The sequence below is a fragment of the Knufia obscura genome (assembly GCF_036327395.1).
Source record: "Knufia obscura strain CCFEE 5817 isolate CBS 148926 chromosome Unknown scaffold_24, whole genome shotgun sequence".
Taxonomy (NCBI): Eukaryota; Fungi; Ascomycota; class Eurotiomycetes; order Chaetothyriales; family Trichomeriaceae; genus Knufia; species Knufia obscura.
The window spans coordinates 101,042-113,989 of record NW_027042710.1 but is presented as its reverse complement, the minus strand read 5'-3'; the positions used below and the strand labels follow the sequence as shown (position 1 = coordinate 113,989).

At 52.1% G+C, this 12,948-nt stretch overlaps 5 protein-coding genes across 5 annotated transcripts; all 5 read left to right on the top strand.

Moving 5' to 3' along the window:
* Positions 1-28: 28 nt before the first annotated feature.
* Positions 29-1,467, top strand: PMZ80_011079 (uncharacterized protein; the record flags this gene model as incomplete). The annotated part of the gene is made up of 2 exons (XM_064879467.1): positions 29-795; positions 846-1,467. 2 exons carry the CDS (start codon positions 29-31, stop codon positions 1,465-1,467), a joined length of 1,389 nt encoding a protein of 462 aa, XP_064724798.1.
* Positions 1,468-1,922: 455 nt separating this feature from the next.
* PMZ80_011078 (uncharacterized protein) lies at positions 1,923-3,104 on the top strand (the record flags this gene model as incomplete). The annotated part of the gene is made up of 1 exon (XM_064879466.1): positions 1,923-3,104. One exon carries the CDS (start codon positions 1,923-1,925, stop codon positions 3,102-3,104), a length of 1,182 nt encoding a protein of 393 aa, XP_064724797.1.
* A 333-nt stretch (positions 3,105-3,437) lies between these two features.
* CEX1 (Nuclear aminoacylation-dependent tRNA export pathway component) lies at positions 3,438-5,786 on the top strand (the record flags this gene model as incomplete). Its single annotated transcript, XM_064879465.1, has 1 exon — positions 3,438-5,786. One exon carries the CDS (start codon positions 3,438-3,440, stop codon positions 5,784-5,786), a length of 2,349 nt encoding a protein of 782 aa, XP_064724796.1.
* A 397-nt stretch (positions 5,787-6,183) lies between these two features.
* On the top strand, positions 6,184-8,412 carry PMZ80_011076 (uncharacterized protein; the record flags this gene model as incomplete). The annotated part of the gene is made up of 1 exon (XM_064879464.1): positions 6,184-8,412. The coding sequence occupies one exon, from the start codon at positions 6,184-6,186 to the stop codon at positions 8,410-8,412; it is 2,229 nt and encodes a 742-aa protein (XP_064724795.1).
* Positions 8,413-11,027: 2,615 nt separating this feature from the next.
* PMZ80_011075 (uncharacterized protein) lies at positions 11,028-12,902 on the top strand (the record flags this gene model as incomplete). Its single annotated transcript, XM_064879463.1, has 1 exon — positions 11,028-12,902. The coding sequence occupies one exon, from the start codon at positions 11,028-11,030 to the stop codon at positions 12,900-12,902; it is 1,875 nt and encodes a 624-aa protein (XP_064724794.1).
* Between the last annotated feature and the right edge of the window lie 46 nt (positions 12,903-12,948).

Below are 12,948 nucleotides of genomic sequence, written 5' to 3'. Positions count from 1 at the left end.
CATTGTCGTACAGATGTACACCGTCAACATGTCACACCCGGGACCTCAACCCCAGCTACAGCAAGAACATCATGATGTCGTGTGCGTCGGCTTTGGTCTGGCAGCGATGTCGTTGGGCATAGCACTCAGGGAAAGCAACTCTTCGGCCAGCGTCACTTTCCTGGAGGAGGAGGCGCAATCAGCATGGCGACCCCTCGGCGATTTACCCGGCACCGTCCACATGAGCTCAAACTTCCTGTATGACATGATCACTCTTGAAAATCCGAGATCCGACTTCACCTTCATACGCTTCCTACACGGAAAAAAATGGCTGGTAGACTTCACAAACCTGAGCTCGATGCAACCACCCAGAGTACAATTCGAGGAGTATCTCAAATGGTGTGCGAAGCAGTTCAAGGATGAGGTTCGGCATGACACCAAAATACTCTCCATTGAGCCAGTGTACTCTGGTAACAAGAAAATCAACAGCTGGAATGTCTTCAGCCTGAATCGAGCAACAGGCCAGAGGCATATACACACAGCTGAGAAAGTGGTCATTTGCGTAGATCGACAACCATACGTACCAGGAATTCTTGCGAAGCCAGAACTCAAACCAGCAGTCATACACTCCTCCCGCTGTATGACCCGTCTGAACGAGCTCACCAACCCAAGCGCCCCACATGTACGAATCGCCATTGTAGGCCAGACACAACAGGCAGCTGAGCTGTTCGATGAATTGTATGATGTGAGAGCCGATAGGCAAGTGATATGGCTAGTTGAAGATGGATCACTGCAACAGGAAGCACAGACGTCCATGTAAGTTAAGCTTGAACACTACACTCGCAACAAGACTGATCAGACAACAGGACAGCTTCTCTCGTACCCTCCTCGACCACCGTCACAGACAGAGTCCCACCCGAGCTGCGGTTTCCTCACCAGTCCACAAACAAGCCAAGCTCGAAACCCATTAACAAAGCCCTCCTCGATCGAGTTTACGAGACACAGTATGCACAAAAGGTGAAAGAGCCGGATAGCACAAAGTGGAAATTTCAGATCAAGTTCAATCAGGTCGTCACCGGTGCAGAGAAGACATCTTCTGGCCAAATTCATCTAACCACACGCGACGTGGCGATGGGAGGTCAGTACGCCGGTGAATTCGATCTTGTCATCGCTGCTACCGGCTTCGTAAGGAGCTCAACCGACACACTGCTTAGCTCAATCATTAGCAAGAGGTTGCTTGATGGCCCCTCCATGACGACAGATGGTGACTATGCTGTCAATCTACGGAGAGGTGTTCTTGATCCCGGAGTAGGACTGTGGTGCATTGGCTTAATCGGAGAGATGGAGACTGCTGTCGGAGAAGGCTCTTTCAAGATCATGGCGGAGAGAAGTGCTCGCGTGGCACGGAGTATTACAGAAGCTGAGATGGCAAAGGGAAAAGAGGATGCAAATCACAACAAGAGCAGCACGGTACAAGCTCAGCTTTAGATGTCTCCATTCTGAGATCACGTCTAAAAGCGCGGGCGTTTTGGAGGAGAGCGCCAGCAACCCGAATGCGATCTGGATGTCCAAGTAGTACAACAATATCACTGATCTTTCGACCTCAGTAGCACTCAAGGAATTGCGCTGAAACATGCGATGACTGGGTCAGCCTCATATAAAATGGGCTTGATCTTGGCAAGACTCACGTTGCTTCGTCCTAACAAATATAGCAACATGAGTCCTCGCCATCCTTGGATGTTCTCGGCCGTCTCCGCAGTTATAAGTGACTTACCGACGCCCCCATGCACCTGAGTGTCTGTAATCTGCCACAAGCATTCATATTCTCTGCTCATAGATCCTGTTTACATACTAGTAGGCAAGGAGATCCAATGGCCGCTACCAAACGAAGCAGAGCTTCTACTGTAAACAGATGACATCCTCGACAGCCTAAATGAACCAAGATGCTTCCAAAACCGAATACAAATTTCACTCTGCCAAGCTTATACGATGACCTCGAGCTCGACTGCCGCCTGTACTTCCCAAGAGTCAAGACCGTGTCCCACGAAGAAAACCATGTAGGAGGTTGCGCAATCTTCGCACATCCCTACGCCCCGCTAGGTGGCTGCTACGACGATCCAGTCGTCCATTCCGTCGGCTCCGTCCTGCTCAGACATGGTTTCGTGCTCGCGACGTTCAACTTCCGTGGTGCTGAGAAATCAGCGGGCAGGACATCATGGAGCGGGAAAGCAGAGTTGGGCGATTATGTTTCTGTCTACGCGTTTATGTTGGCCTTCATCAATGAGGGTGGGGTTGTAGACAACATATTGAATGCTGACGACAATGCAACTAGCAACCTACTACCGACTCTCCTGCTCGGAGGCTACTCGTATGGAAGTATGATAGCCGCGCATCTACCTGATATAGGGGTTGTGCTGAGGATTCTTCAGCATGCGAAAGTTGGATCAGCAGAGCATGAGATCAAGAACAGAGCACACGAGCTTGCACAGGCATTTCTTGGCTACTGCGAAGTGCAACAACAACGAGGACGCAGCAACTTGAAGTCGTTACCAGCAGAGGTGCTGCAGACTTCTGGAGCGACGTTCGGAGGTTATGAATCACCCACTGCAGCGCACAGAATCAGCAGAGAGGGGTCACGACGCAGTATCGATCCTGAGAGAGTGCGACAGAGCGTCGATAGGGTCCGCCGGAAGCTGGGTAGCAGGAGTTATAGCACTGGAGCTCATAGCTCAGCATCTGCAGAAGCAACCACGCCGCCGGAGGTAGTGCCCAAACTTATGATACTTCTGGTATCACCACTCCAGGGTCCAGTTTCCAGCTTCGCAACGGTATTTACTAAGCTCAAATTTGAGAGGAGAGACCCGAAAGCTACTGCGGCAAGAGATGCCCCTGTCATGGATACGGATGTAATGCTAAGCAGCAACCACAGCCTAATCGTTTTTGGAACAGATGACCGTTTCACTTCACCTCGGAAAGTCAGCAACTGGTGTCAGTCCTTGAAGGCGAGGCCGGGTTCGATGATGGACTTTAGGGAAATTGTACGTGCAGGACACTTCTGGCATGATCCAGGACTTGAGTCGCAGATGACTGGTGCGGTAGCCGAATGGCTCAAGTCTGTTCACTAGGGAGCAAAGGCTTAAGGTTCATATTTGTTGCCGCGACGGCGTTGCGGGTTGAGGAGTATCCTGGCATATGCGTGAGAGGTCGTGCATCCCGATAGCGTGTTCTTTGGCTTGTTCTGTCAGGAGCCGACGGCGATGATGGTGGGACTATCCGGTCATCCCTTTGCATGGATTTGGTACTGGAAGGAAGACTGTAGCCTGCAGAACAGCTAATTGGAGACGAATACCAAAGTACAAATAGAATATGCAGGGACCAGGTCATCTCGGCCAAATCGTAAACATCAAACGTCACATATTTTCCTCGTTCCTCACTTCTGAATTCCGTGTCGCAGGCGCATGGATTTCCTCAAGTCGGCTGTCGCGTCTGCGATCGCAAAGTCAAGCTCTTTCCCATTCACAATCGGCGACCGGGTCGATCTCGATGCCTCAATATGGACGCTCAGTAATGCTACGAAGAAGGATGATAATTCACCATGTTCGGTCTTCACATTCGACATTGCGGCCCAACGCTCATATCTACCACTCGCCAAAAATGCTGCCAGGAAGCTACGGACATTGCGGCACCCAGGCGTAATCAAAGTCCTCGATGTGATCGAAAATGAGACACATATCTACATTGCGACCGAGAAGGTTACGCCGTTGAGCTGGCATACGAAAAGGAAGAGTCTGAGCGAAGAGACGATAAGATGGGGCCTCTACACCGTTGCGAGTACCCTCAAGTTCATCAACAACGAGGGCAGTTCAGTTCACGGAAATGTAAGAGTCGGCTCGGTCTACACCAGTGATAGCGGAGAATGGAAACTCGCAGGCTTTGAGGTTCTGAGCTCAATGAATGAGGACGATGCCATCATCTACAACTATGGCAGTCTCGTGCCGGACTCGAATCGATATGCCCCGCCTGAGATCGCAGCTGGTGGCTGGTCTGCTGTCAAGAAGAACCCACTGTATGCCCCGGACTCCTTCGGTCTCGGCACCCTGGTCTACGAGGCATTCAACGGCAGTTTCACAGGTACTGACAGGTTGGCCCAACCAGGGAGCATACCTTCGAACATGGTGGCACCCTACAAGAGGCTCGTCAACAACAACCCAAAGCCGAGACTAAGTGCTGGCCACTTTGTCGAGCAGGGAAAGAAGACTGGCGGATTCTTTGAGACGCCGCTTATCCACATCACCGAAGGTGCTGATAGTCTAGGGCTGAAGAACGAGCAGGAAAGAGACCAGTTTCTGAATGAACTCGACGGCCTGACAGACGATTTTCCCGAAGACTTCTTCAAGATCAAGATCTTGCCTGAACTACTCAAGTCGGTTGAATTTGGCGGTGGAGGTCCGAAAGTCTTTGGTGCAATCTTGAAAATTGGTACGAAGATGCCGGACGATGAGTGGGAGGCGAAGCTTTTACCACTTGTCTTACGGCTGTTTGCAAGTCCGGATCGAGCTATGCGAGTGTGTCTACTGGACAACCTGACAGCTATGATCGATCGTATACCACAAAAAGATGTCAATGGCAAGATGTTTCCCATGATGGTGACAGGCTTCACAGATACTGCGCCAGTCGTCCGAGAGCAAACAGTCAAGGCTGTACTGACAGTGATCTCGAAGCTGTCAGACCGAACCATAAACGGAGAGCTGCTTCGCTACCTTGCAAAGACAGCCAATGATGAACAGCCTGGGATCAGGACAAACACAACTATTTGCTTGGGCAAGATTGCCAGAAATCTCGGAACATCCTCCAGAACAAAAGTACTGATTGCTGCCTTCACAAGATCGCTCAGAGATCCCTTTGTACACGCAAGGAATGCTGCATTGATGGCCTTTACGGCGACCTCAGATGTCTTCAGCGAAGAAGATTGTGCTACGAAAGTTCTGCCGGCCATCTGCCTCTCATTAATTGACAAAGAGAAGTTTGTGCGAGACACTGCTAATAAAGCCTTCGATACGTACACTGCGAGAGTCAAGAAATATGCCGAGAGTCTTCCTGATACTGCCACACCAGCTGCCACTGCGGACGGAGCTCGACCTAGTACCCCAGCCCGCATTGGCAACCAGAACGATGCTTCGGGCTGGGCAGGTTGGGCCATTTCTTCTTTCACCAACAAGATATCTACCGCGAAGGGCGAGATGAATAATGCTCCAGCCATAGCAGCAAATGGGACAGCGCTTACGCAGACAACTTCGTTGCCCACTAGCGGTCGAGCTACACCTACAGTCACGGCTGGACCCGAACGGCCAGCAACGATACGATTGGCAAGCACGACGACATCACAACGGACGTCTGTCGAACGACCTTCCGAGCCTGCCCGCGAAGACGATGCAATGGATGCCTGGGGAGAATTCGACGATGATGGTGACAACTTCTTCGACGCTCCAGCAGCAAACAAAGCTGCCACGCCTGCTGCTGCACCATTCGATGATGGTGGTGAGCCAGACTTTGCGGGCTGGTTAGCAGCGCAGAACAAGCCAAAAGCCAAGAATCCACTTCCGAAAGGGTTGAACAAACCTACTAATGGAACAAGCCTTGCCTCTCGACCGGCAGGCACCAGAAGTGCGTCGAGTGGTGCACCTGCTGCGAAGAAGGTAGTGCCTGTTGTGCAGAAGAAGCCAGCAGTCGCACCTGTTCCAGTGAAGAAGGTAGACCTGGAGCCGAAAGACGAGGGAAATGATGATGACTGGGGAGCTTGGGATTGAGAAGATCATTGATTCGGCAATACCACCTTTCTACGCATCTCCAGAGCAAAACCATGTTGCTTGCTTGTGGGAAAAATCTGCTCAAGGCGACCCGTTCATTCACGTCATGAAAAGCTGGGTCTCGAAAGTACAAAGCAGCTATGAATCAAGCCTCTGTTGCAGCAGATCTTCGCCGGCGCCAAGGCGCCTTTCCTGTGATCAGGACCTCCAATACGCGCGAGCCAATCACAACGGAGGTATGGGGCACTACAGGGATCTGATTATGAATGCCATTATCATTGGGCATGTATCGAGCAATCCTCGTTCCAAAGTTGCGTTCTCTCGCAACACATTGCACGGCGCTCACAGAGTACATGCATAGCTGCGCGCCACAATCCTGGCCAAGTTTTTGCTTACGATGAACTGCATCACAACATCTGGACCCTTGCCATATCATGAGCACGACTCGACCAGAATCTTGGAACAGCACACATCGCGCGCAACGTCTTCTCAGAGGGATATGATCGTCAAGACAAACGAAGCACATTCAGACAAGCCGCAGCGTACGCGCAAAGCCCATAACAAGGTCCGGACGGGATGTCTCACATGCAAGATCCGGCGCAAGAAATGCGACGAGACCAAGCCGGCATGTCTGCGATGTACGAGTACCGGAAGGAAATGTGATGGCTATGCAGCAGCCCCTCCGCCTCTTATACAGTCTTCATGGTCCCCAAACACAGGTTGTACTACCCCTTCAGCACCAGGACTAGCACAGGTCGTTGCCACCAGCCAATTACCAGCGCCGAAGCTGTTGGAAATCGACCTGAATAGCGGCTACGGCACATCAGAACTCGGAGACATGAACGACACGGAGACACCTGAGGAGGAGGAGCTCAATGAATTCATACTTAGCTACGACAGTGACAAGACATCTCAAGCCGGCAACCCAGCAGTGAACTGCATGATCACCAATAACAAGCGTCGTCGTCGGGGCCACATGACAAACGCAGCAGCACCATTCTTCCCTCGACCACCAAATTTCTTTGCGCCTGGCAATGAGATCTCGGACCTTGAGTCTCACTGCTTCTCTCATTTTCGTCATAGAACAGGCCCACAGTTTATGGGGTACTTTGACTCGACTATTTGGCGTACCTACTCCATTAACGGCGCCCTTGCTCATCCAGTACTCTTCTCTGTCGCCACTGCGCTCGGTGCAGTCCACCGGCGGTTCAGCTATGGCATTAGCCCTGCTGCGTTCGAATACTGCGGCCATGCGGCTCGACTTCATGCTAAGGCCACACGTCAATTGAACGAGCTGAAGTCCCAACACGTCAATAGTAATCTCATCGGGACTGCGAATCCTGGTGGAGGCGGAGCGATGGGCCTGTATGACCGCGACGTCATTATGGTGGCCGAGCTGTTACTAGGATTATTCGAAGCATTTCAGGGAGAGTATGAGCAATCAGTCCGCCACACGAACAATGGTATGAAGTATCTCCTCAATCGTCCGATGACACTATGCTACAGTGAGACAAAGCATCTTTCTGTGGGCAAACAGCCGGATATGCTTTATGAAATGTTCTATCAGATGAACACCAGAGCACAGGCCTTGTTTGGGAGTCCAACTAGGATTCTGGTCGAATATGGTGATGGACCTCTTCCACCAATACCCAGTGTCTTCAACGACATCGAACAGGCAAGAGACTACACGTTCACTGAGATCAACTGGATTATGCACGTTCCACATAATGTTTGGCAGGACAGCGTTCAACGGAGTGAGGCTCAGAACCTCCATGTGTCAAGACTACTCCAGTGGGGTGTCGCCTACGCCGAGATGGTGCGCAAGAATGATAGGACGCCACGTCAAAAGCGGCAGTGTCAGCTCATCCGGGCCTGTCGGGGTTCGACATACCTCTTGCTATATCTTACTCTTTATCTGCCTAACGAATCAGAGTCGCCCGGCGAGCCAGACAATACGGAAAAATTCGACAATGATAAAGATACAAGCGAGACGCAAGTAACATCCGCTACCGACGTCGCGAGTGTGGAGGTACTCAGCAACAGGAATTTGGCCGACAAGATCATATCCGACGGAGTAATGTGGGCAGGTGTTATATGGAAGGGCGACACCTGGAACAACGACAAACAATGCGTCAACGTCACCACGAGCACCAGCCCACCAGCAACGTGCTCCCTCTGGAACATCGTCGAGAAGCGCGAAGAACTAAAAATAAATCTCGCCCGCATCAAGATCCTCACCGATGCACTCCTGGAAGAAAACGGCATCTGGTCCTACGACGAGCACTCCGTCGAATGGGACACGAGTATTGGTCCACCTCGAGCGCCGGACAAGACCCCCGAATCGAGCAACAAGACGAGACACCTCGTCAAGTGGCTGAGGACGAATCGACAAAACGACACTGCGATGTGGGAGATGTTGGGCGTGTATGGTGTTATGGAGAGGCTTAGTGCGGTGGAGGAACATGCTGTTATTGAGGCCATTCGGGGGATCATACCTGAGCATATCGATCCGAGGTGGGTGGATATTACGTGTTTGATGGAGAGTCGGAGGATATTGTTGAGGTACTGTGCGCCTGATGAGTGGGGTGCCGGGATGGTTTGGACGCAGCAGTGGTGGGCTTTTTGATGGTATTGAGTATACCTTTACGGTAGGTGCACTTGTCGCGGATACCCATCAATCCAGCCAAGTTCTCTGCTTGCCTTCCTGAGGACCGATCTCGTTTAGAGGAGGAGAGCTGGAAGGTTGCATTGGTGGCAGGTGCGGTGGAGATGAGATGCCTGGAATGGAGGTCAAACTCCATTTACTGTACAATATCTAGACACCAGGGCAGAAGCCACTTATGAACCTGCCGCATCTCAGGCTCATTCTCGTCTTACGTAAGGCCAATCTTGCTTCTCCTTGCTCTTGCCCTTACCTTTGCTCTCTCTTTCCTTCTGTCTCCGACCTTAGCTTCGTTGTTATTGCCGCCGTAGCACGTGGCGAAGGCAATCTGGCGTCCCTGTGGTGGTCATTCTGCCCCAAACCATCGGCTCCTAGCAAAGCGACCTTCCTTCGTGACACATCATGTCGCCCATGCCTCCATGCTCAGTCGATGTCTCCAACTCAGATATTGTTTCTAGAATGAACTGAAAGATGCGGCGGCCTGATCTGTCTTGCTGGTAGATATGGACTTCCGGCGTTGTCGCTATCATCTTCCTTGCCTCGAGCTTACGAGTACGATTGCGCTGCAGTGGTCACAGCCACATAGTAGAATCCGTGGCCCTAGCGATGTGAGGTGTAGCGCGGCCAGGCCGCAACGAAGTCTATTAACCCCGCTGTAGTTCAGGACGGACAGCACAGCAACAGGAGGATGGCGTGGTACATTGCGCATAGGATGAAGTCCACTTCAAGCAAGACACCTTATGTCCGCGCGTGCGTTCCGATCATCATATATCACATCCACTGCAAAAGCCATAGACTACTGATATAAGCTGCAAGAAGCGCCGTTCCTCCCTTGCAAGTCGCTACCAGTCGAGCACCCGCCGCATCAGAAGGCGTGCTGGATGCTGCAGTTTGCGACGTGCTGGCTTGCCCTTGTCCTTGTCCCACCGTGTTGCTCGGTGCAGTCTGCGAAGCACTAACCGACGTAAGACCCGACCCAGCGCTTGCCGACACCATGTCGCTTGTTATCACGGTGCCATGCGATAGGTCAGTATAGATGAGGTGGTCATTGCTGTATGTTGCCTGCATGCATGCTCCGGTCAGCTGATCACTCAGTCTGGCAGGCATAAACAAATGGATAAGTGCTGTTCAAGAATATGCTTACACCACAAATCCCATACAGCGGAATATTACTCAGCGCCGTGCTACTCCCCAGACACGTGGTATTGCCGTCGTAGAGACACACAGACGCCAGCGAGAGGAGACTTGTCTGGCAGGCGCATTCATAAAAGGAGGCGGCTGTTGCGGAGGGGTCGATGTTGAGACAATTTGCTTCGGCTTCGGACCATGCGGCGCATGAGGTGCGCAGATCGCTGCAGAGGGGCTCTAGGACGCCGCCGACGATGGTTGGGACTGTAGTGGGTGGGTTGCGGAGGGTGGGCGTTGTGGGGACGAATGTGATGTAGTCGCTGCACCAGTCGTGCCAGGTGGCGAGCATGCTCTCGGCGTAGTAATCGAATTGGTTGTTCAGGTAGCAGGAGCGGAACTCGCTTTCGCAGCTGATGGATGTGTTAGTGGGTTGAATGGCTTTGGGGTGGGAGGTGGAATTTACTCGACGATGAGGTTGAGAGCATTTTGCTTGCAGAAGCAGCTTTCAATTGAGGCTGTTGCTTTTGGGTCCGCGAAGCAGGATCGCACGGTCGAGTCAATGGCGTCGCATGCTGGGAGAATGGATACGCCGGAATCTGGGTTGCAGCCATGAGGACCTAGGCCGCTGGTGACTTGGCTGTCGATGCCGCGCAGTGATGAGAGCAATAGGAGGAGATTGAGCATTGCCATCATGATGAGTGATGAACTACCTCAGCAAGGGAGGAAAGAATCGACGAACAACGACCGGTAGCACCAGAGGCATTATCGACACAGACAGCAGGCTTGGATGTTGATATGTGCGGGGCCTTGACTCATTCAACAGGCTGGGCCGCTGGTTTCCAGGAGCTTGCATTGACGAGCAGCTGAAGTAGTCAGGACGACGCAGTCCATGTGATTGTCCACGCAATCAGAGCACCCCGCCGCAGAGTTTCGTGAACGACATGTAGCAACATGAATGCCTGCGAAACTTCATTTTCCCGAAAGAGTAGGAAGCGGGTATCATGGTAGGGGTGACTCTGTTGGTGATTGGACGATCATTGACGAACACGAGGACGATCGACCAATATTCGCACATTTTGGGACAGCAGCTGAAAACGTGCATAAGCCACAGCCTGGGGAGTCGGAACCAGATATGAGCTGCTGCTGTTCGAGGTCATGGGACTGGACATACCGCGCCACCGCACAGAAGCAGTATGATCGTCTCACGCAGCATGAGTTGGCCGGATCAGCAAGACTTTCAACAGGCAAGGCTGAATCGCAGGTTGTGAAGGTGGCTGTATGCTACGCCGTTTAGGTGAGTGGTGTGTTCCGTCACCATTGCTAGATCAAAGACATCTTTCGTTTTTGCTGTTCCCATTGCTGCCCTTTCTTTTGGTGAGTCCTCATAGTGCAGTTTCCCCAAAGGAACAGCGGTTCGTGCTCCTTCAGCTTCGATCGCAGCTCTCGGCGTTATGAACAAGAGGCAGCATCCTTCACAATGGGAGACTGCAAAGGTGACGGAGAAATGGCAGTCTTTGAAGAGTTCGGTACATCACAATATGCCGAGAAAGCAGCCCCAGGACGAAGAGCAGCAGCAAAGACCGAAAGAGTGGAGGCCAATTATCATTCGCGATTGGTCGATTGTCCTGCTTCTGACTGTCACTTTCGGTCTCTTTGCGGGCGTCCTGACATTAGTGGTCCTTTCTAAGGTGCGCCATGGCTTCACCAGCGTGAAGAATGTGTCGGGAGACATCCTTGGAGTCGACCTTGGAATCAGTCTGCTGTGGGTTGTCTTGCCGTCTGCAATATTCGGGATATATGGCCAAGTGGTGGCCGCGGCCATCGACGCATTCGGCTTCAGGCAACCATTTGTTGAGCTTGTGGAGGGTGCACCGGCTTCGAAGACTATCGCTCTGGACTACCGATCGCTTATGCCGGGACAACGAGAATGGACGGCATTCAGGAACAGGCACTGGCATCTGGCAGTACCATTTGTCATTTCGCTGCTTCTCAAGACTGCCATCGGACCTCTAGCAGCACGCGTGATGGTTGAGCAGCCATATGCTGGCACTGAACCAGTAACACTAAATCAGGCATATGCGCTGACAAGCACTATCGATCTGGAGGAATCACCTGGCTGGGACCTCTTGCCTGTACTCAACATCGCATCTGCGACGAAGGTATACAGCGGAAGCTACTCTCGTTGGGTTGACGGGCACCATACGTTTCTCAGCTTTGATTTTCCACCGGCACGCGAGGGCAATATCAGCCAAGCTAGTGTTACTGCCACTACCTCAGCGTACTTCGCTAGGCTGGAATGTCAAGTACTTGACGACCTCGATGGCCATTTGTATCTTCAGCCAGATCCCAACAATCCTAGCCACTCGGGTAGGTTTTACCTGAACGGCACAGACAACGGTTGTTTCTGGAGGACGAATTTTCAGGTCTCGCAAGGATTTACGACGTACTTGCGGACCGAGAGTAATACAACCTGTGGTGATTATGGTGGTTCGAGCTTCTCTGGCCGCTTCATCGTAGCTGGTGGAGCAATCCAGTCGATGACTTCGTACAATTTGACGGTTCTCAGCTGTGTACCGACATACTGGGTGGTGTCTGGCGACTTGACCATGGATTTGAGGGCTGCTGCGAGAAACCCAATTATGCGTTGGGATGAAGACACCGATAATGTCGTAGAGCTTCGACCGCAGTGGTGGGACTCCTTCGAGCAACAGATACAGCAAGTGGATTCAACCGATACCACCACCAACTTCAACGCCGTATCCGCTACAGCAATTGGCCGACTGATCCTCGACTATGCGCGAAGGACGTCTCTCGATCCTTTTGCACCAGATACCATGATCAAGTCATCACAAGAAGTATTCGCCTCTGTGTACGCGACTTTGCTCGACCAGTATATGGTCAGACGTGTCTCCGAGCCTGTGCAGATACCAGGAAAGTTGACGACAACCACGGACAGGTTGTTCGTGGTCTATCCCATCGCAGGCGTGATCCTCGCTTTTCTGGTGATGGTCTCCGCGATACTGGCCTTGATTTTGTGGCACACGCATGCATATTCGTCGGTGCTCTTCGAGGAACCGGTTGGGCTTCTCGGGCACGCCGGGCTTCTTGTAGACAGTGTGGTGTACCGAATGGCGGGAGGAGTCCGTACTCTAGATAACTTTTGTGGGCAGACGTCGGACGATGTCACGCAGAAGGTCAACGTCTTTTATGGTCCCACAGCCAAATTCAGGATGGAGGACAGAAGCGATCCGGCAAAAGCTCGTATAGTGATGGACGCGAGGGGTTCAACCAGGAGAGGCACACTTGGCTCGCAGAGTGAAGACTAGCCGTCCAGTCGCGTAAAACAGAAATGGATGGAATTTGGCATTCTAG